At 42.9% G+C, this 23,550-nt stretch overlaps 2 protein-coding genes across 6 annotated transcripts in view; one reads left to right on the top strand and one right to left on the bottom strand.

The window, feature by feature from the left end:
* Positions 1 to 23,550, bottom strand: part of Pi4ka (phosphatidylinositol 4-kinase alpha) — a 149,265-nt gene that overhangs the window by 54,689 nt on the left and 71,026 nt on the right. For all 4 annotated transcript variants that reach the window (XM_033758643.1, XM_033758640.1, XM_033758641.1 and 1 more), the window contains 4 exons: positions 4,359 to 4,467; positions 3,495 to 3,631; positions 3,214 to 3,347; positions 567 to 649 (listed from right to left, as the gene is read on the bottom strand). In XM_033758643.1, the coding sequence (XP_033614534.1) occupies positions 567 to 649; positions 3,214 to 3,347; positions 3,495 to 3,631; positions 4,359 to 4,467 (463 nt within the window). The remainder of the gene's footprint in view (positions 1 to 566; positions 650 to 3,213; positions 3,348 to 3,494; positions 3,632 to 4,358; positions 4,468 to 23,550) is intronic.
* On the top strand, positions 11,075 to 22,538 carry Serpind1 (serpin family D member 1). Of its 2 annotated transcripts, none has more exons than XM_010620776.3 (5): positions 11,075 to 11,154; positions 14,242 to 15,089; positions 18,413 to 18,686; positions 20,922 to 21,066; positions 21,812 to 22,538. In XM_010620776.3, the coding sequence occupies exons 2-5, from the start codon at positions 14,258 to 14,260 to the stop codon at positions 22,001 to 22,003; spliced, it is 1,443 nt and encodes a 480-aa protein (XP_010619078.1). In that variant the 5' UTR covers positions 11,075 to 11,154; positions 14,242 to 14,257; the 3' UTR covers positions 22,004 to 22,538. The 2 variants fall into 2 exon arrangements, with proteins under 2 accessions (XP_010619078.1, XP_010619077.1); XM_010620775.3 differs by lacking the exon at positions 11,075 to 11,154 and adding an exon at positions 12,574 to 12,630.

Below are 23,550 nucleotides of genomic sequence, written 5' to 3'. Positions count from 1 at the left end.
AGCTCAGTGGTTCTACCACCTATCTCGCAAGCACAAGGTCCCAAGTTCAATCTCCCAGGACCCCCCCAAAAAAAACAAAAACAAAAATATGTTCCAGGTTCTTTAATGGCCATTTCAGCAAAGGATAGTATTAGGGATCAACATCTGGGTACTGAAGCACACCTGAACATATATGGTGGGCTCCTTGCAGAAGCGGCACAGCCAGGAATACTTATGTATTTATTTATTTATTTGAAGTACTGGGGACTGAGCACAGAGAGTGTTGAGCTACAGTCCAAGCCCTTTTTTCTGCTTCTGTTACTTTGAAGCAGGGTCTTGTTAAGTTGCTCAGATTGCCCTCAAACTTGCAATCCTTCTGCCTTCAGCCTCTCAAGTAGCTGGGATTACAAGTATTTACCATGATGCTTGGCTAACAGATGTATTTTTTTGCTTTATGCTGACTTTCCAATGTAGCCTGTAACTTCATAAAACTATTTTCTTCATGTGGACAGAAAATAAGAAGTATTACTCCTTTTTATTCTATTATAGACTAATTCATCATGAGAGTAACAGAATAATAAACTTACCAGATTTGTCTTTCTGAATAGCTTTATCCTCAAAGTAGCAGAACATTACCTGGAATCGATCAGGATCTGTTGAACGTAGTACCCTAATAAGGAGAACAGCTTTAAATAATTTTGAAAAATCAGGCCCTCACTATTAGGTGACACTGCTCAGAACTGGTACAGCTATGAGGAACAGACAAAATCTGCCATTTATAAGGGACTTGGACTTCTGGGGGGTGATGTGTACCATCTATCCTAACATTCCCATATTTTCAACTCAGGAACCCCACATCTCATGGGTTATGTGCACCAGGATTCTTATTAACAGTGCTGACTGTATTACCTAAAATGTAAATAATCAGAATGCCCACTAATAGAAAACTGGTCAGATAAATCAAAGCATGGCCATTTGATGACATATCACATAGCCCCTAAATTAAGAGGCAGCCCTGTATGTACTGTTACTGAAAAACATCCAAAGAATATGACTAAGTGAGAAAAACAAAAATACAGGGCAAACAGGCACAGTAGGATCCCAGTGATAGGTTTCCTACAGGCCTATCTGCTTTTGTACGTGTCAGGTATAGGCTTCCTTTGCAAAGAAAATCTGTAGAGGGGAAAAGGAGACAATCCATAGGGCATAGGAATGGGGGACTAAAAAACGGCTAGGCAAGTGAGACCTGTATTTCTTTGCCTTTAGATTCTTCTGTACCATTCATTTGTTTAATTTTTCTCTTTTTTATTCTGTGCATCATGGACTTTTTTATAGTAAACTATATCATGGGGGATGGATACGAACAAAACATACACACTGAAATCCCCCTCAAAAAAATGTGAAAGTAGGAAGGAATGACAGAGCAAAGGAGTGAGAGAGAAGTTTGAAAAATAATCAACACATGTTATGTGCATGTAAGAATCTACAAAAACAAAACTCATTAACCTATATAACCAATAAAAAAGCAAAAAAAAAAAAAGTTTAAAAGATCCAGAGAAAGTTTCCACAGTAAAATATAATTACTAATAAAATATTTTCATGCATGCAGATTACCAGGTAGGCATGATGAAAGAGCAAAGGAAAAAAAAATTAACCTTCAGGGAAAGAAAGAAAAAAGAAAAGAAATTCATGTGCTTGTCCCACAGCTACTTTAGCGAGCCATTCAGAGTTCTGGGAGGTCCCCAAAAGTAGGGGCTCAGAGTACATGTCCATGGCCTCCACACTAGCCTCTCAAGCAGTTGCCTCCATGGGATGCTCCAGGGGCTTTAAGCGTGTATTCTTGGGTGCTCATATGCACACGGCTTTATCAACTTTGCACATTTTCCTGTGTTGTTTTAAAATTTCCCCCAATACCCGTGTTGAGGAATCTATGCCAAATTCTTGAATAAAGGCGTCAGGGTTATTTCTCTATTCTAGGATAGGGCTCTCAGGGACCTGCTAGTAGCCCAGGGCCCTGACAACCTGAAAACACTCAGACACACTTGCAGGAGGATGGGAGACGGCTCTTCTGGTCATACACACTAGCATAAAAACTACTAACGGTTTTGTTTTGCTTTGGCCTGTTTTTCTTTGCAAATGTATCCTTCCAGTGGCGGTGAGGGGAGAGGACCTAGAAGGAGCCATATTAACATTCTACAGGGGATGGTGGTGACATCAGTAATTTTTTTTTTCCCTCCAGTTATCTGGCTGCTTCTTAAGGCCTTTATTTACAAGAGGCAGCATACTTAAGAGTTCTCTTTGGTTTCAATACACATCAGAGATTACAATCTTGAGCCATTTACTTAACTTCTGTCTCAGTCTCCTCATCTGTAAAATGGGCATATAATAGTTCCAATCTCATAGGCCTGTTGGAGAGGGTTGTAAACTTAGCCAAAAACCAGGCACAGCAGAAGCACTCGATTCATGTCAACTATGGCTGTTATCATGACAGCGATTATATGTCATAGCAGTCATAGTGGTTAGGACTGCTGTGGGGACAGCTATATCCTGAGCATCAGATCATCAGTAGCACTATTTTGGAGCCTGATTTGTCCTACACCACATGAGCTATTTGTATTCAGCTGTGGTCCTGGAAACCAGCTCAGTCAGTGTCCTGGGACCTTTCTCAGTGAGGGCTGCTCCCCAGAGGGACTCCCATCCAGTCCATGGACTGAGTCTGCACTGTCAATTAAGACTGCTCAGAAACCCCCTTTCCAAAAAGACAGAATAATAATGAAGTGTGGATGTGGGACGTGTTATTAGACATAGCATCTGATGCACGTGAAGGAGGGGCACATGGGAAAAGCAGAGTATTTTTGTTAGTTTTTTTTTTTTTCTTTTGTGGTTTTTTTTTTTTTTCTGCGTGGGTAGTACCGGAGGTCAAACTTGGGCCCTTGTGCTAGAAAGGCGGAACCACTGAGCCAAATCCCTGGCCCTCTTTTTTGATTTCTTGAGACAGGGTCTCAGTATGTAGTTCAGGATGGCCTTGAACTCACAGTGATCCTCCTGCTTCTACCTCCCAAGTACTGAGATTACAGGCATGTGATACCATGCCTGGCTTATTGGTATGATTTTTTAGAAAGCTTTGGAAGGAGTCAGGTCTTGGAAGGAATCGAAAAAACTCTCGTGTAGAAAGGCACAAAAATGTAAAACTGCACTTGAACACAGATGTGCACGAGGTAAAGTCTCATGTACCTCATGTATTCCAGTCGGTACACAGACAACAGGTATGTCGACATGGCAAAATCCAGCTTGTTGATAAGAGCAGACACTTCAGGAGGAGGGTCCAGCAGGTTGATGATCGTGCTTCGAAGCTCACTCAGCTCAGCCTGGAGGGAAAGAAACATTCACAGGCTTGTGAGGGCACTTTCCCAGGAGAAAGAACCCCAGAGGATGACATGTGTACATAAGAACATTGAAAGAGTTTGCACTGATCATTATAGCAAGTTTAGCAAAAGCGAGAAGAGAATCCTTACAGGGGTGACTGTGTCATTTTTCATTGCTGAGTTGTACTGGAGGACTGACCGCAGAGGCTCTTTGCTGGGAAAGGTGAGCAGAGGAGACTTGGTGGCTATTTCACAGACCCCTTCATACCATTCTTCTGGCCAGAGTCCTGCAAGAGAGTGAATATAAGTGAGATATGGGTGAGGGTTTTAGTGCAATGATAAAATGCTTGATGGGGGCAGGGAGCGAGGGGAGAAACAGAGAGAAGAAAGTCCTGGGTCCTTTGTTTGGCGTAATTATCCTAAAAGCCAGGTGTGGTACCACATGCCTGTGACCTCAGCACTCTGGGAGGCTGAGTGCAAGTTTGATCTAATCTTGTGCAACTTAGCAATTTAGTGAGATTTTGTCTCAAATTTTAAGTGGGGGGGCAGTGCCTGGGTTCCCAGTTCACACTTAGGGCCCACACTATTTTCTTTGAGTGCATACTTTCATTGCTGTCTAAACAATCCCTTTATACCTCTTAAAAAACCTAAACTCAGCCAGGCGTGGTGGTGCCCACCTGTAATCCCAGCACTTGGGAGGCTGAGGCAGGAGGATCACTGTGAGTTTGAGACCAGCCTGGGCTACATAGTGAGTTCCAGGTCAGTCTCAACTACATAGTGAGACCCTGTCTCAAAAAAAAAACAAAAAAAACAAAACAAAAACAAAAAAAACAAAAACAAAACCTAAGCTCCCTCTGGGAAGTGTGATGTTTATAAATTCTTGTAGGAAAAACAACTGCATTTGGACTCATTTTCTCGTTTTGAATGTTCTTACACTCGTAATTAGGAAGAGCCCTATCTCACCCTTGTTTCCTCTCTCCACTCTGTCTTCCCTGGGAGAGACCGTCCCCCTACCTGAGCCCTCCACAGCAAATCCCATCAGTACAGAATACAGCCAGAAGTCCCGGAAGAGCTTCTGTAACCGAGGCTTAGCTTCCTTGATGGGCGGCAATCGTCGAGTGAGCTGATATGCCAAGGAGAGAAAACAGAAGTTATTTGGCTCATAAAACTCTAATACAACTTAATGTAGATTCTCTAAGAGCATTCCCAGACACTCAGCCAGTCAGGGTAGGTAGGAAAAAGCACAATGAGCAGTGCCTGATGCCTCTCGATTTCATCAATTCATAATTCATTCATTATCCAGTGCAGCGGTAACTGTGACTGGGAATTAAAAGCCTCGTTCTTGTACTCTAGGGGTTCTGTCCAATTGGAAGACAGGTGGACAAACAATCACAGTGGGGTAGAGTTCCCAGAGAAGCTGTTATGGGTCTTAGAGTAAAAGTTAGCCAGGAAGAAAAGAGAACACAGCCTGTCCTATCATCAGGACTACTGGGTCCAAAGCCTGGGACTAGGAGGGCATGGAGTATTTTATAATCAGGGGCTAGTGCCAAAAGGAAGGCATGTGATTGGAGTGGCTAGAGAAATCTTGTGGATGGATCACAAGAAGTAGCTTTGAAAAAAATCTTTCAGCAGTATAACTTTTTCAAAATTACTTTGGGCAGAGTCCCAAGCAAACAGGTAAAAGCAAGGTTGCTTGGGTACAGGTATCAGGAGTCAAATTTCCCTGCACTCTTGCTTGAGACAGTGCCCACCTGGTATGAGGCACAATATGTCATCACCAATTATGTAAAATGGTTAAGTTTGTGCAAAACACCCAACTGGTCAGGTCAGTCCTCACAGCTCCTCCAGGACACTGAACCTCTAGACAGTAATATAGTGAAGCTCTGCTACCCAAACACTCACAAGCACCAAATCTGGGCCAGGCCCTAGGCCAAGGACTCAGAGTGACAATAAATGATGATACTCTTTGCTGGGACACATTCACACAATACAAGAACTATAGATTGGCAAAACACCCTGGAAAGGGACTTGGTAATATACATCAAATATTCTAAATGTCTCCAAAAACACTGCACCCCAAATCCCATGTCTAGGAATCTATCAAACGATAAGTTAACGAAGCGTAGTGGCACATGCCTGAAATCCTTTGGGAGGCTGAGGCAGAAGGATAAAAGCCAGTACGAACAGCTTATTAGACCTAGTCTCCAAATAAAAAGTATATATGGTGGTGCACAACTGTTAATACCAGTACCCTGGGAGGCTGAGGCAAGAGGATCGCAAACTGAAGCCCACCCTGGACACCTCACCAATTCAGCGAGAACCTGTCTCAAAATAAAACAGAAAAGGGCTGTGGGTGTAGCTCAGTAGTAGAGCACTTGCTTAGCATACGTGAGGCCCTGGGTTCATCCCTACTACCCCCCCATACACACAATATGCATACACACGCAGAGCTGATTTAAGCACAAAAATGTTGTAATATTTGTTATAGTAACAAAACAAATAGAAAAACATTAAACATCTACTTGAAAGGGGCATATAAATATGTAACGGTATATTAAGAATCTTATTTTCTAAGGTCATTTGGTGACACAGGTATAACTCACAGTATGTCAAACAAAAAAATGCAAAATATGTTAATGATACAGGTTTTAAAACACATACATAAACATATCCAAAGAACAAAAACAGAGCAAAAAAACAGCCATATATTCCTACTGGCATTTCTTTTATTGAATTTCAAATGTGTTTTATTTAACTCAGTTTATCTAAAATATCATTCCAACATGTAATCAATACAAAAATTAGTAAGATATTTTAAAACCTTTTCGTACCACATGTTGAAAATCGGCTGTGCACTTCATATCTGCAACACAAGTCAACTGGACTCACCACAGTGCAAATCACCAATAGTCTATGTGACCTGCATGTGACCACTTTGAAAAACAGAGATCCAGAAAATAGTTCTTACTTCCTTAAAACTGATAGCATTTTGATAGGGAAAACTTTTATAAATAGCAAAAACCTATAAAGTGCTACAAGGTAAAATGGCGTCTGCTATCTCTAACAGCAGTTTGCTTTGTTTAGCTCAAAACTAATAGGCACCGAAGGCACTAACTGCTGAATGAGGCATTTGGTCTTACCCTGAGATAACAGGGCACGTCAAGGTCTTGAGCTCCAATGAGACTGGAGCCACATGATCATAAAAGTGTCTAAATGAAAGAACCCATTGCTAACATTTGCTCCCCTGACGCTGAACACCCCCCTTTCCTATGGACTAGACTAGATAACTAGGCAAATCTTAAAGGTAAGCTCCCCAACTGCAAAGAACTGTTACGTCTGGGTTGAAAAGATTAACTATTCTGTGACTGTGATTTGAACTGTAAGAATGAAATGTAACCACCCAAATGAAGTCAAGGCTATCAAACCCTATAAAAGGAGGAGTTGTAACCCAGTGTGTCATTGATCCAGGCACGGCTTACGTGCAATGGACCCTTATTGATAAGTAAATTTATTATTTTACTTCCATTCTGCTGCCTGTGTGTCACTTACTGATTCCTTCCGTAACAATCTTATTACTGGGATATTTAAAATGTAAGGTATAATTCTGAAATATTTTCTTGCTTTCTGAAAGTTAGTTTATCAACAACTTGATAAGTTGACTTCCTTAATAGAAATTTTTTGGGGGCCAGGGGTTTTAGTTCAGTGGTTCCATCGCCTGCCTCACAAGTGCAAGGGCCCGAATTTGATCCCCTGTACCAAAAAAAGAAGAAAGGAAAAAAATTTTTCACATTTCATAGGAATTTACTCATTCTTTTTTTTTTTCATTAAGTTTATTCATACATTTTAGGTATACAATACAGTTATAGTCATCACTGGGAACTGGTGCCTTTACATGATGTATCTTGGTTCTTATTTTCTCCCCATTCCCCTGCCCTCCCTTCAATTCATCTACTCCACCCTATTTATAAAGCCTTTGCTTCCATTTTTTCCTACTGGTTATTTCTTTGTGGCTAGATTCAGGAGGGCTCTGGTAAGGTGTTGAGATTGTGAGGAATGCTGAAGAGGGCTGTAGGAAAGAGGAGCAATAGATAAAGAGGTCATAGAACAAGAAGCTGAAGGCTGCACAGGACACCAACCACAAAGGGACAGTCAAACTGGGCGTGGAGGTACACACCCATAATCCCAGCATTCTAGGAGGCTGATGCAAGAGGATCACAAATTCAACCCCACCCTAGGTAATTTAGCAAGATCTAGTCTCAAAATTTTAAAAAGGCCTAGTGAGGGCTGGGGATTTAGCTCAGTGGTGCCACTGCCTGCCTCACAAGTGCATGGTCCTGAGTTCGATCTCTAGTACCAAAAACAAAAAAAAAACAACAACAAAGGCCTGGTGATATAGTTTAGTATAAAGGCCATGGGTTCAGTCCCCAGTAAGAGGAAGGGGGAAAAAAGGGACCACTGACAAGGGGATGCTACTTTCCCCATTGGCTCCCCAGTGGCCAAGGAGGATAGGTATAAGTGACCACGAGATTGAGTGTCTTTGTGATGATGGGCCTGACTTGGAAGAGGTTCCCAGCAATGGCGGTGGTATGAAAAGGTCTCCACACTCTTCAAGGTCTTTGTGGTTAACAGCTGCCAGTATCCCATAAACAGAACATGCTTTAGTGGTTATGGAAAAGGTCAAGCTTCCAAAATATCTCACTCCTGATGAGAACAGAAGCTCCACTTAGCTGGATGAGAAGCTCATATTGGTTGTTTTGCTTTGCTTTGCTTTGCTTTGCAGTACTAAGAAACTGAACACTAGGACACTCTATCACTGGGCTACATCCCCAGCTTTTTCTTATTTTTTTACTTTTCAGAAAGGGTCTAAGTTACCCAGGTGGGACTGAACTTCCTCCTGCCTTAGCCTCTGAGTTTTAAATTACAGGAGTGTGCCATTCCTCCTCAGTGGTTGTTACATAGGTAAGAGAAAGTGACTCCGTGTCAGACTTCGGATCCTGCTCCTCACCCTATGAACTTCTCGGCACCATCCTAAGGACTCAGCTTGGAAGTGTCCTGTGGGTGGCCCCAGTGTTTTGATTCCTCCCGGCCTACTGGTCATCGCCTCAGCTGAGCTTGCCCAGGTCCCCAGAAATGGAACAGTAGTTTCAGAAAGGGCCCTAACATTGCTTTGACATATCCAGAGATAAATCAGGATGCAGCTGTGATCAGCTGGGACTCTGTTCAGAGAAATACAGCTGTGCTTTATGAGAGATAAAAAGGAGTTAGTTCAAGGCTACAGAAGTCCTCTCTAGCCCCATATAATAGACAGGGTGAAAGCTACAAATAGAAAAGAGAAAAAAAATAAGGTTGGGGACAAGTAAAAAGATATATATTTTTTTAATTTTAAAGATACATAACAAACAAATGTAATGCACAAATTCTGACTAGAAGCTGAATTTTTTAAAAAGTTACAAGAGACGTTTTAGAATACACAGAGAAATTTGAATGGAAGTGGATATCTGATATACACAAGGACCATGATTTTCCCAGAAGTAACAGTGGTAAAATGCGGGGCAGAGACCCTCTTCCATTTAAGTGACACATCTTCCAAAGCCCAAGACTGAAGAGCCGCCAAATCCACTGCCAAATTCAAATTCCACCCGCAAAGGCCAACCCCGCCACACACATATGTAATTAAGCAGATACAGGAGAACAGTAGCTGTTTGGGTAGGCTGCTCAAATATGGATGTGCATTATTCAACTCTTCCAACTTCTGGGCAAGTTTTCTAAATTTCTTATTTAAAAGTTGGAAAAAATACCAAACCATGAGGTCAGCTTTGAAACAGGAGTAAAAACAATGGAGTATGACAGATGGCACCAATTTCACAGTGAGGCCAAAACCATGCACAATCTGTTACCTATAAATGAGGATGTTAAAAATGTTAGGATATCAAGGAAGGTTGAAATCTGTTATTTTCAGCAGTGAGTTACTTGATCAAAAGTGCATGAAACATCACTAGCTACTGATTTTAAAAAATAACAGCAGAGGGCTATAGGCACAGTTCCTTGGTAGAACATTCACCTAGCATGCATCTAGCCCTGGGTTCAATCCCCAGCATACTCCCTCCACTGACGCATAACACACACACACACACACAGAGCAATACATATTCATAGAAGAAAGTCCAGAAAAGAAGTATATAAAGTACATATGAAAGCTGTGTCTCCTCCTCATCTCTTTCTGTGAAAACATACAGACAGGTTCTATGAAATGAGAAGGGTTACCACTTCCCAGCATCCATTCACACCAGGCTCTATGCTTTCCACTCCACTCAGTTCATTTTCATAACCGTTTACTGCAGATGTAACGGGCACCCTACCCTCATTTAGAGGGAAAAACCCTGAGAGTGTGACTGTGTAGCTTCATAAAGCAGCCATGTGCCACTCTACAGGGAAGATGTGCCAACCAAAAAAGTTCTGCCAGGGGCCAGGCTTAGCATGTGTGAGAACAGAAGAGCTTGTGGGGCTGAGCAAACCCCCAAGAGGAGTCTGGATGCAAGGAGGAGCCTTCTTGGGAAGTATGAAGGTATCCAACCTGAGATGGATTAAGTGGGAAGGATGAAACCTCTGGGAAACAATTCTGACTAAAGCTAGAGTGCTGCACTAGACCCAAAGCCAGCCACACCTTCCATGTCCGGAACATAAAAATCCCTTTATAGACCAGTATCTCTCAACAGCAATATACAAGCTGGTCACAGTGGCACATCCCAGCTACTTGGGAGGCTGAGGCAGGAAAATTACTGGTTTGAAGACAACCTGCACAAAAAATAAAAGATCAAAAGAGCTGGGGATATAGCTCAGTGGTAGCTAGCATGCATGAGATGAGGCCCAAGCTTCAATCCCCAGTACTAAAAAAAGAAAAAGCTCCTTTAAACAGCAATGTACAGATGCCCTACAGGAACTCACACATTCACAAACTCTCCTGCCTAAAGGCTACACTCCCCCTGTAGATGGTCTCCCAAATCAAACTGTGGGTGTCAAAATCAGAGAGCAGGGCTCTGTGATAAGCTGCTCTCCTGGTCAAGTAAAATTATTACTTTACCTCATAAAATTAAAAATAAACTAGTTATAGCCCCATAGACCCAATGGATGCCAAAGTGGAGCTGGGTTTGGGATGCATAACTGAGTAATATTCCTTTCTGTCCTATAACAGACGGGCGGGCCAGGCGGTATCCTTCACCAAGGAACACAGTGACCTTTGACTGAAGAGAGGCTACGCCATGGTCTCTTCATTCTGTAAGCCACCAATCTTATATTTCCCCCACTTTTCACTAAGAAATAAGTTCAGGGAAAGCTGGGGACACCTGCCTGATAGCCAAACTAGCTTTGTCTGCCCTGGCAGTTGGGCAAGGTCAGATATTGCAATCACCCCAGATGGGAAGGACAAGGGAGGAGAGCAGACATGTGCTCTGGTCTCTCCCGTCAGGGGAGCAGTACAGCTACTCATGGTGCAACCCGGCCCCTGGAACTCTACTAGTGCCTTGGTTATGCCGCGTGAGAGCCACTCCTGTGCCCAGGCTGTGTGCACTTCATCAACACTGCAATAGTCACATTCAAAACCTCAGCAGAAACAGCACTGGCGTCTAAGCTGCAATCAAAGACCCTGCTGAGGGAGTTTGTGCTGACAGAGCTCGTTGGGTCGTGTTTGGATTGGGACATATTTACTTTGGAAAACATGCAGCAACAGTCTAGCACCAAAGTTCACATCAAAACCTCACTGGGGGCCCTGGTTGGTTTCATCTCTGCAACTCCACTTCTCAGAAGCGCAGAGGTAAGTTCCGTTTCTAACATATCTACAGATTATAAATTCTTATTTTTGGTGGTTGGAGATTGGCAACTGGTTCCTTTATGGAAATATAAATTTAGAAGCTTTCTACACTGCCTAAGAATCGAGAAAATGTTCTTATTTTTTTAATCTGTCTACTATAAAGTTCTAACAGTTACATTATTGGGACAACTAACAAAAGTGGAATAAAAACTGTAGAAGAAGTTAAGATACTATTTCAAATTATTCAAACTGGATAACCGTTCTATGATTTATGTATGGAACATTCTTTTTTTTTTTTTTTTTTTTTTGGTTTTTTGAGATAGGGTCTCACTATGCAGTTGCGACTGATCTGGAACTCACTATGTAGCCCAGGCTGGTCTCAAACTCACAGCGATCCTCTTGCCTCACCCTCCTGAGTGTTGGGATTACAGGCATGCACCACCACGCCCAGTTTTTGGGTTTTTTTTGGGGGGGGGGTTGAGAACATTCTTGGTTTTGGAATTTTTCCCTAAAGTGTTACAAATAAAGGTTAGAGAGATATGACATAAGAGACCTAATTTTAAATGATTCAGAAAATAACATATGTTTGTGTCTGTAGGAGTACGTATATATTTATATATACACACACACACATATAATGGAGAGATAAGAATAAATAAAATGTTCCAAAATATAAAAATATGGTGAATCTAGGGAAAGGAGTTGCTTTAGTGCTCTGTTGTTTTAAGTTTAAATTATTTCAAAATAAAGTTTTCAAAACTGCAAGGAGCTACCTCTCCATTTCTGCCTACTCTGTTTGGCCCTGGAGACAATGAACTGAGAGGGCCAATGGTTTTCAGGCATCCCGCTCTGATGCATGGCCAAAAAGGACAACCTCATGCCAAAAGAAAGTGCCATGTGTTTCCAGAAAAACAAACTATGTAATTTATCTCAAAACTATTGCTTCTCTTCAGACTGTAATTGGATTTAAATATAATCTAGAGATAGTTTTTAAATGCCTCATTATTTTTATTATACTAAATAGCAAAACAGTAAAAGATTTAACTTTTTAGATCTTTAATTTCTCAATCCATAGAAAATATCAGGTATTTTCTCTCTGGCAAGGAACAAATGAAAAGTTTTTTGGCTTTTCATCAAACAAATGCAGGAATAGGGTATAAGCACTTACAAATACACTCTCTGAATACTGAACAAGAACATGTACTGCCTTCCTGTGTGACCTCAGATTCATTTTCCTGAACATTTACTAATTTGTTAGTTTTTGTTTTGTTCTTTAACCTTTTTTTTGTTTTAAAAATAATTTTTATTTTTTTAAAGTTAATATATGTTTGTTTGTTTTTTTTCAATCTGTGGAGAATACTTAAGTGCAAGTGAGCCAGGAGACTTCTACTAAGTTGCTCATTTTCCTTTCTTTTCCCAGTACCAGGAATCAAACTCAGGACCTCGGCTCAGGCACAGAGCCACTGAGCTAAATCCCAGGCAAGTTGCTCATTTTCTCCTTAACTTCCTTTTTTTTTTTTTCCTTCTGGTCATGGGGACTGAACCAAGGGAGCTACCTTCCCAGACTTTTTTTTTTTTCTTTTGAGGCAGGATCTTGCTAAGTAACTAAGTTGCCTAGGATAGGCCTGATTTTGCCCCAGCCTAGCCTCCCAAGTGTTAGGATTACAAGCATTTGCTATCATGCCTGGCTCTCTTCTCTTCAAATTTGTTAAAGTATACTGCCCCTGATACCCACATCTGACTCTACATGGGAACTGGGCCCAGCCCTATTTATAGGCACACATATTCAAAAGCCTTTCTAGAAATCGTTCTACTGGTGCATACTTTGCGCATGGCATGCAGCTTTGATGAGGTGCCGAGAGGGAGGACTGAAAAAGACAGCAGACTTTCAAAAGCAGAAACGATCTTTTTCTTTCCAAAATATGCAATTCAAAAGTCTCTGAAGTATGATTCAAACAATACTGAAGCTGATTATTTTAACAGTACACTGAAGGAGGGAGCACAGCTACTCCTCAGGCCCATGCCTGGGAGAGTCCTGGTGTACCAGGGCAAGTAAAGCAGAGCCTTGAACATAGGGAGTTCAGGGAGCTCAACCAATTTGGCTCGAATCTAATCACTGCCATTCATTCATTCACTCACTCACTGTGTGCTGGAGATCAAGTCCAGGCCTCATGCAGGCTGGGCAAGCAAGATAAGTTACTGAACTACACCTCCAGCCCAAATCCTTGCCATTTATTAGCAATAGCGATTTCCTCATATATGCTGAGACAGCACTGGCATTACAGACAAGTTTCAACTCTTATACAGATTAACCTTAATGACTGCACAAATTGCAATACCTATGTTCAGAAAGCCTGGCCAATGCATATTTTCCACAGGTGGAGTAGTGAGGGTCATCCAGGCAAGGCTGAGTCCATAAGAAATGCCCCTGTGGCTCAGTTTCTCACTCCCACCCCACCTCTTAGTGAAGCTTCCTCAACCTCCAGGAACTCCCACGCCTTCCACAGGACAAGCAGCCACACCACCTTCCCTGCCCCACAGAAGCTTTTGCAGCATTAGTTTGAAAACCCTCAATTTCCTGCCTATCTGCACCAAGAGTCTGGCTCATGAATCCCTTGATGGGAAGACCTTTGTGCCTCTAATACCTATTGCTGTATGCTGTTTCAAGACAGAAGACAATGTTTAGTGGATGAAAAACAACAAAACTTTCTTCTGGGACCTTTGGATCCCTGGGATTCAAGAAAGTTTTGTGGACCTTTAAAGAAAAAATTCTCATCCTGGGGCCCATGGATCCCACATGAGAATTATGAAGCACATAAACTATTAAGTGTAGGTTCATCTTCATTAAATTCTCTTAAAATCCAGAATCCTACAATGGTTACAAGCTGGGCATGATGGTGCACACCTGTAATCCCAATGTTCAGGAGGATGAGGCCAGAGGATTATAAATTTGAGCCAGCCTGGCCTATATAGTAAGTTAAAGGTCAGCTTGAACAACATAGTGAGCCATGACTCAAAAAACAAAAACAGGAACCAGTGCTGCGAGGGTGTCTCTTCATGCCTCTCACCATATTGTGTTTTCCCTTCTAGATTTGGTTCTGCCAAAATGAAACACCCATTCCACCCTCTTCTCATTTCTCTCATTATAATATACACGTGTGATGGGAGCAAAGGTCTCAAAGAGCAGCTAAATAATAAAAACGTAAGCATGTCCCTTCTGCCTGCTGACTTCCACAAAGAAAACACAGTTACCAACGACTGGATTCCAGAGGGGGAGGAGGATGAGGACTATCTGGACCTGGAAAAGTTACTCAGTGAGGATGACGACTATATTTACATCATAGATGCAGTTTCCCCAACAGACTCAGAATCCAGCGCTGGGAACATCCTGCAGCTTTTCCAAGGCAAGAGCAGGATTCAGCGTCTTAACATCCTTAATGCAAAGTTTGCCTTCAACCTCTACCGAGCACTAAAAGACCAGGCCAACTCTTTTGACAATATCTTCATAGCACCTGTAGGAATTTCTACTGCCATGGGGATGATTTCCTTAGGCCTAAGGGCACAGACCCATGAACAAGTTCACTTGGTTTTACATTTTAAAGACTTTGTTAATGCCAGCAGCAAGTACGAGATCATGACCATCCATAATCTTTTCCGTAAGCTAACTCATCGCCTCTTCAGGAGAAATTTTGGGTACACACTTCAGTCAGTCAATAACCTTTATATCCAAAAGCAGTTTCCCATCCTGGATGACTTCAAAACTAAAGTCCGTGAATATTACTTTGCTGAGGCCCAGGCAGCTAACTTCTCAGACCCTGCTTTCATATCAAAAACCAATGACCAAATTCTGAAGCACACCAAGGGCCTGATAAAAGAACCACTGGAAAACATAGATCCTGCTACTCAGATGATGATTCTAAACTGCATCTACTTCAAAGGTAAGAAGTAGCTTTACAGTTCTCAAAGCAAATTCACAATATACTTTTTGAGTACACAGGTAGACCAAATGGCAAGAATTGTATTCTAGCTATAATTTATCCAGGAAAACAAGATACAGGTCAACTCAGAGCCAAGGATAATCATGTGAAGGTGACAGCTACTGAACCCTAACTGTCTTTCATGATCACTGGATCCTCACCACATGTGAGATCACCATGGCTACCAGAGTCCGCATTACAAAGTCACCACAGCACAGAGAAGTAAGAGGATTCTCCCAGTGCACATGGCTAGTGGAGGGCAGTCAAGATTGGACTTAGGCAGGCCATCTCTAGCAAAATGTTATATTGGAAGAAATAATGCAAAACCTTTTTCATCATTTGGACAGCCTGGATTTGAGTTTCTTCATTTCTTTTCCTAATTACCAGAAAACAGAATTGGATATAGCTCAGTGGTAGAGCCCTTCCCTAAAATATGCAAGGCCCTCGGTCTAATTCTCAGTTACCACCACCCACCCTCCGCCAAAAAAGTATTAGAGCTGTTCAGGTGGAGTAACCGACATTAATACCTACAACTCCTTTTCAGAATACTTTTGCACCAACAAGCAGGTGGGAATGGCAAAATTAACCACAATTTGATTTTCTGAGCAACTCTTCTGTGCCAGTCAATAGAAGGGCACTTTGTAGCCCAGGCTGTTCTTGCATTCATCACCTTCCTGCCTCAGCCTCCAGAGTACAAGAATTACAGGTATTATGCTTGCCACAAACACACTCTAAAAAAATTTTTTCTCTGCAATAACAGGGATTGAAACCAGGGCCTTCATTCATCTCCAGCACCATCCCCGCTTTTGAAACAGAGCCTCACTAAATCACTAAATTGCCTAGTCTAGGCTCATACTTGTAATCATTCTGCCGCACAAGCCTCCCAGAGTGCTGGGATTATAGGTATGCTCTACCACACTACAAGGGCACTTTTTAAGGAGGCTTCTAAACTCTACTCCACACACACACACACACGATCCCTAGGAACAAATGCGTTTGGATTTCTCTGGGTGCAGTGGCACACATCTGTAACCCCTGACACAAAGGGGCCTAAGGCAGGGGGACCGCAAGTTTAAGGCCAGCCTGGACAACCCAGGGATACTGTCTTTAAAAAAAAGGAGTGGTGCAGGGATTTGTAAAATCCAAGTCTACTAGAATCCGGCCAAAAGAAGCCTCTAATTCATTCTCTGAACTGCAGGGCAGGCCCAAGGATGGCTCAGCATCAGAATTAATCACAGTAATTGCCTCCCTTTGCCACCAACAACCACCAGACACCAGTGAGATGAGTTGTGGAGAGGCCAGTGCTTCCAGCCCCAGCAGCTGTATAGCAAAACAGAGAGATCTTCCTGCTTCCTGCTTAACTGAGGTGGGACCAGGGCGCCTCCTGAATTGTCAGAACGCCCTCTCTGTGCCTAGGTTGAGGGCCCACCAGCAGCTTCAGGTGGGCTGCCAGGTAGTGCTAAAGAGGCCAAGACTGTAGAGCAGCCTAGGGTACTGAGATCTGAGCCCTGGGCTTCCACCTAGAGCCAGGTACAACACCAGGCACACTGTGGTGGAATCGAAGGCTGAGTCACAAACAGATTTGTGACAGAGACACTACACACACAAGCACACACACACACATACATGAACATGCATATGTCCTTTCTGTTACTGGTTGTTATAAGATTTGTAATTGAGCAAACAAAAGTCTAAATCCTGGCTTCACCAGACCCTGGGCAAGATATTCAGTATCTCTGTGACTCAACTCCTCAGGTTTATTATGGAGGTGATAACATCTACGGAAGAGAGCAAAAAAGAGAACAAAGAAACAGCCCAGCGTGTGGCAAATGGAAGAGCTCAATGAACTCCAAGTGATGGAAAGTATAGACTACCACATGAATATGACATGCCTATGGTATCATTGCCAGTGACATTTACTTTACTTTCAGAAGCAATTCATTTTGCTTAGGCATGACTTCAGAACAGGTCAGAACACTTTGGCAGTACCAAAGCCCTGGGTCTTATCAATCTGTCCGATACCCAAGTTACCCAAGCCCTCTTCCAGAGTTCAAGTCCTGGCCAGAGCTCAGAAGCAGGTGGCCACTTCAGTCAGCATGAGGATGGAGAATGAGCAGGGATGGTCAGTTTATCTCCTGAACATAGTAACCCATGTCACACTGAAGTCTACAGATAGCAAACTTATACACTGCCTTTCCCCATATTAGAACAGTCACCTAATCCAATGCTGGGATTCAGACAGGATCAAATGTTAGTATCACTCAATCTTCCATTAATGTTTCTCAAAGGAGAGAAAAGTATAGAAGTATAATTTTAATTTTTACCTTCTAAATCTAAATGTTAGTAATTTGATTTTAATTTCAAATGTTAGACTCAGTTTGTTAGAGCTTCTAATGGGCTTCTTTCCATCAGTGCTGGAAAAAGGAGTGATTACCAACAGGGCCCAGGGCAGACGTCTGAGATACTATACTTGTAGTTATTCTAACCCGAGGGGACAGAGGAAGCACAGCTGGTTTCTAGGGGTGTAAGGCCATGGATGCTGCTAAACAACCTACACTGCACAACATAACCTAATACCATACAGAATTATCTGGCCCAAATCTCAACAGGGCTGTAGCTGAGAAACCCTAGGTGAGGCAAATTCAGAAAATGCAGCTAAGCTACAATGACAGGTAGGCAAGAGTCATCTGGTGTTTAAACCTAGTCAAACACACAGTTGCTGGGAGCAGAAAATAAGATAACAGGTAAAGTGCTTAGATGAAGGCCTGGCTTGTTACCAATTGTCAACTAGTCCCAATTACTGTTAGTTACAAGCATCTTACAGCTAAAACAAATATGGATTTACTTCCGGATACACATCTAAATCTATAGGGAAGAGGCTGAGAGCAATATCACATCATTCATGTGTCCTGCCAACTACTACAGAATCACAGTGTGAGGGACAAAAGGTACCAGCACAGTGCTTAAAGAAGCTCCTCTGGCCACAAACAGAGCCAAAAGGAGCTACTCATTTTACAGATAAAGAGATAAAGGCCCAGGCAAGGTACAAGCCTTGGCCAAGGTCAAAGACCTATTTAGTGTCTGAATCTAACCCCCAATCTATCCAGTCTATTTAACAGCTCTTGACAAAAGTACAAATTCTCAGCTCAAACAGACCAGGGAATAAGAGACTCTGGGAATGGGCCCTGCAGAGACCCTCCCGGGGATTTGGACCATGCTGCAGGTAAGGACTATTGCTTTGAAGAAACATTCTAGTAACTGCCCTGCTCCTTATGACTTTATAGGATCCTGGGTGAACAAATTTCCAGTGGAAATGACACACAACCACAACTTCCGGCTAAATGAGCGAGAGGTGGTCAAGGTTTCTATGATGCAAACGAAGGGAAACTTCCTTGCAGCAACTGACCAGGAGCTCGACTGTGACATCCTCCAGCTGGAGTATGTGGGGGGCATCAGCATGTTAATTGCTGTTCCACACAAGCTGTCAGGGATGAAGACCCTTGAAGCACAGCTGACACCCCAGGTGGTGGAGCGATGGCAAAAAAGCATGACAAACAGGTACTTCAGGGTATTTGCTCTTTTAGTCTCCTGAAGGCTGCAGGTGTACAGGGTACTGGAACTCTCATTATATTTTTAAAATGACAGAAATATGCATAACTACCCAAGAACTGTCACACAGAGTCACACTGTTCATTCAGCTCCAATATCTTTGGTGAGAGACCACTTATGAGCAGCACAGTTGCTCCTCCCCAGGCAGTTTCAGAGGGTAGAGGCTTAGAGTCAGATTGGAAATAATCCCTGCTCTGCCACACACAGTACCTACTTTGTACTTCAAGCGCCAGCTTCATCAACCCTAAAATGAGGGGGGGGGGTCCATTAATTCCCAGGGTCAAGGTAAGAGAAAAAATAGAATAAGTAATGTCAATGTTAAGTATCTCCCTCCCAATGCCTGGAAGCTAGGAGGCATCCCTAAAAATTAGTTTTACCCCATCCAGTAAATTCTGAGATCCTCTTAACACACTGAGGACTCATCATTCATAATTTTATTCCATTATTATATATTACTCTTATTTACAATTGCAAATTTTAAAATGTTTACCGAGATTATTATTGGATCATGATAGAAACCACAGAGAGGTTGGATCACATTTCTGTTTTAAAGGATACTGGCTAGCCTATGTCAAGATATGAATCTGGAGGGCCAGGGATTTAGCTCAGTGGTTCCACCACCTGTCTCGCAAGCACAAGGTCCCAAGTTTGATACCCAAGTACCAAAACAAAAACAAAACGACATGAATCTGGTTTAGGGATTTTTATACAATAAAGAAATGCAATAAAATTGAGAAGCAGCCTCTTAGAGGAAAGTAATTTTCCCAGGTAACCTATCAATCAACAAGCCCTGTGGATATTTCCTTAGAAATGTCCCTTTTGCATCCACTTCCTTCCTGACCTCTCAGGCCATGACTTCAAAACAGCCTGCTTCCATTCCTAGTCTACCTGTGTACCAGTCTCCCAGGCATTGCCAGGACACCATTTCCATCCCACTCTTCTCAGAAACTCTGTGTGGACCCACAACCCACAGGAGTTGGCCTAGCTTCTTGGCCTGGCCCACAGATCTACCCTCCTGATCTAGCTTACTTAGGTCCTCCTCCCCTCTTCTCCCATCTCTCCAGTCAGATGCAAGGCCCCATTTTTCCTCCACCCAGCCACACCCTGAGCTCCTTACAAGTTTGTGCCTATCTTTTAAGCCTGGGACATTTTACTAAGCCACATGGATACCCCTTTTTCTACATCACTCTCCTGGACAATTCTAGTATTTAGATCTGTTCAGGTCATTCAAATATTAATGTAATACTTTCTGTTTTCACCAATTCACAAATGTGAGTCTTGGCCTGCCAAAAGGGTAGCAAACTTTAAGAAGTGGGGACTACATCTATATCTCTTTGTCCCCCACAAAATGCCAAAATGGGCCCATGGTACTAATACTTCTGTCCACCCAATTTTAAGACTTGAATGAATGGTTTGTGATAAAGACTGAAAAGATTTAGCATTACCTGGTGTGTACACACACGTACACACACACACACACACACACACACACACACATATTTCTTTTTTTAAGCATGCTGACCAGATATTCAATGTTTAAATTACCAAAATAAAAAATGTCTGAAGCCAGGGGACCAAAAGCCTTAATTTTATGAATAGTCATCCCTCAGTATTTTCAGAAGATTGGTTCCACAACTAGCCCCCACGGTGGATGCCAAAATCAAATCCCTCATATAAAATGGAGTATTTGCATCCAACCATATCCTTCTGTACATTTTAAGTCATCTCTACTCTGTTTATAATACCTAATAATGTAAATTCCATGTAAGTAGTTGTTGCATTATATTGTTTAGGGAATGATAGTAAGAGCAAAAAGTCTGTTCAGTACAGATATATAATTTTTCCCAGTTTTAAGCCTGTGGTTAATGGAACCTATGGATACAAAGGGCTGACTGCAACTGGAACTACAGTGGAGAAGTCTTTCCAAAATCCCCACTGAAAGTTCCAAGATACAAGATTTTTGGGGGAATACTGGGGATAGAACTCGGGACCTTGCGCTTGTAAGGCAGGCACTGGAACCACTGAGCTAAATCCCCGGTCTCAAGATATAAAAATTTAACAAGAGATATTCTGTGTCAATTCTGTAGTAAATGCATGGCATGTGTCCACATTTAATAGGAAAAAGATGACTACTTTGTAATTCATGGTTCAATAAAACTAGGTCCCCTCTTCTTCCACCGCTAGAACTCGAGAGGTGCTTCTGCCTAAATTCAAGCTGGAGAAGAACTACAATCTGGTGGAGGCCCTGAAGTCTATGGGGATCACAGAGCTGTTTGACAAAAAAGGCAACATGTCTGGAATCTCAAATCAAAAGATCACCATTGACCTGGTAATGGCTCCCTCCTGTGCACGGGTCCCCAAGGTCTGCCTCTGCACAGGCTCGCCTCCAGCCCATCGCCATCTAGTCTGACTCCCCAAGTCAGGAGAGGCTGAGAGTGCTCTCCTGGGCCTGGATGTGACACACAGTGCAGTCAATTCCACAGGTGCCAGCCAGTGGGATGGTGCAGCTGCCAGTTACTTAGTGGGCAGGGTGGTCACAGGAAGCAGGCTCGGGGTGAGCCCCATTCCTGCGAACACCCAAGTGAGGAGAGACGTGCTGTAGTCTGCAAAATAGCTATGCCCGGCCAAATTCTGGAAGACTCATTAAACACATACATAGAATCCACACTACACGTTTAACTTAACAAACCAACAGTAGGCACTCAGCCAAAGAGAAAGAATACCAGCCTAAATGTGGCAGATCCAGACCCCCATTATTCTGATGAATGTGTGCCCTAGACTTTGAGGCAATGGGGCACTAGAGTGACTGTCTAGGTTTCCAAGGCTTCTAAGGCTGTGGGCATGGCAAGAGCGAATGTGGTTCCAGAGCTTAAAGGTAAGTACACAGCCTCTAAGCAAAATTATCACACTTGGCAAGTGAGGAAAGATGCTGTCAAGGGCAATTCTGACCAGCTGTGATTTCTGCCTTATGTGTGGTCTTTGGGCCTTTACCCAGAGTGAAGTTAGACACCATCACTAACCCTCTGTGTACCAAGCTATAGATTCTGACACCTTTCCTTTCCAATTTCAAACAGTTCAAGCACCAAGGCACAATCACAGTGAACGAAGAGGGCACCCAAGCTGCAACTGTGACCACGGTGGGATTCATGCCATTGTCCACCCAAGTCCGTTTCACCGTGGACCGTCCCTTTCTGTTCCTGGTCTATGAGCACCGCACCAGCTGTCTGCTTTTCATGGGGAGAGTAGTCAACCCTGCCAGACCTTAAAGGGAAAAGCCAGGGTGTCTGACATGTCCTGGCTGGGACAAAGAAGACATAGATGTTTTGGCATCATAATTTCCATGGTTTATACTACAAATCTGAATCTGAAGCCCATGAGGAAGAAGAAATTTGCCAATGACTAAGGAGCCAGTTGGGATCAATTCTGCACAGTAACAATGCCCTAAATCCAAAGCATTGGTGTAATTTCTGTGCCAGCTGTTCCTAGATAGTCTTTGCAACAAACAGACCACCTCATCTCCCTCTTTTCTCCTCATAGCAGACCTATGTAGTGTACCCAAGCACCTCCTTTCTGCACAGCCCCATCCTTCCATATTGTATACAGCTCTGTTACTCAAGGCCTTTCTCCATCAGGGACCCTTAGATGAGCACAGATCACAGAAATGAACGTGTGACAGAGGGGGTCCAACTAGCACCATTTCCAATGCCCCAGGAGATGCAACTCTGAGACATGTAGCAGTTGGCCTGGGCACTGGGGCTTAATTCTTTCAAGGGCCCACCTTCCAAGTTTATGTAAATGTCATTTGCTGTACTTGTTACCCAGATGACAGAGTGTATACATGGCCATGTCTTCTACCCTAAAGAAAAATAAATATAGCCATATTTACTATGTATCTGTTGTAATACTTTTTTTTAAAGCTCAAGTAACAAAAGCCAAACTCACAAGAGATATATCTCCAGGATAACGGAAGGTTGACAGAGTCACTCAAGTGCTACACAGTAACTAACATGCTATAGCAGGGCTCCTTCTTGGGACCAGGAGAACCCTGGGTATAATTTTCTCTAAATGTCATACAAGCCAATGTTTCCAGTCTTTACCTGGGGTGCAAACTGGGCCTTTCACCCCTCAGATGTGCTCTTGTACCAGGTCTGGTTTAACAAAGCCTCTTGACATCCTAGCAATATGTTTCTGGATACCTTAAGTACCCAGGTAAGGCATCCAAAATCTAAAAAGATTGCTCAGAATGCAAAAAGTGAAAGCACACCACCACTGAAGGGATTCTCCACTGTATGGGAGCAGCAGTCACAGCTGTGTGCACATAGGCTGTCTCATAGGAATGCCCACGACCTGGTAAGACAAACTTCACCTTTCTCCCTTCAAAGGTAAGGAAGACAGGGCTACAAGGGTTCTGAACCCTGCCCAAGACGTAGTTGTGGAATGTGGTATGGTTGAGGTCACAGGCAGGTTGGCCTGATTCTAGTCACACAGGGAATCAACACAGAAGACCTCTGATGCGGTGAGTCCAATTCCAGCAATGGGAGCAGCAGAATGGTAGCACTGGAGGATCTGCTGACGCGATGCCACTGCCATGGTATGCCCGCGGGTCATCGCACTGAGAACTCCTAAGACTCTAGGAGGTCACATTGTTATCACTCCCTTTTTATAGCTAGGGAAGTGACTGAAGCTCACAGAAGAGAAGTGATTTGCCCTAGGCATAAATCTGAACACAGGTGGGTGAGCCCTAGAGCCTCCTTTCCTTGCCAATTCTCCTCATCTGCTCCTTTAGTAACTTTCTGGGCCAGCTCCTGCTCCA

The sequence above is a fragment of the Fukomys damarensis genome, unplaced genomic scaffold (assembly GCF_012274545.1).
Source record: "Fukomys damarensis isolate Sample0158 unplaced genomic scaffold, DMR_v1.0_HiC HiC_scaffold_34, whole genome shotgun sequence".
In the NCBI taxonomy this organism is placed as follows: Eukaryota; Metazoa; Chordata; class Mammalia; order Rodentia; family Bathyergidae; genus Fukomys; species Fukomys damarensis.
The sequence above is the reverse complement of the archived record's forward strand: the minus strand, read 5'-3'. Positions and strand labels throughout refer to the sequence as shown.

Coding starts and splice junctions, on each gene's coding strand:
- Serpind1 (XM_010620776.3), top strand. CDS start 14,258: ATGAAACACCCATTCCACCCTCTTCTCATTTCTCTCATTATAATATAC. Junction 18,687..20,921: donor CAAAAAAGCATGACAAACAG/GTACTTCAGGGT, acceptor TTCCACCGCTAG/AACTCGAGAGGTGCTTCTGC. Junction 21,067..21,811: donor AAAAGATCACCATTGACCTG/GTAATGGCTCCC, acceptor AATTTCAAACAG/TTCAAGCACCAAGGCACAAT.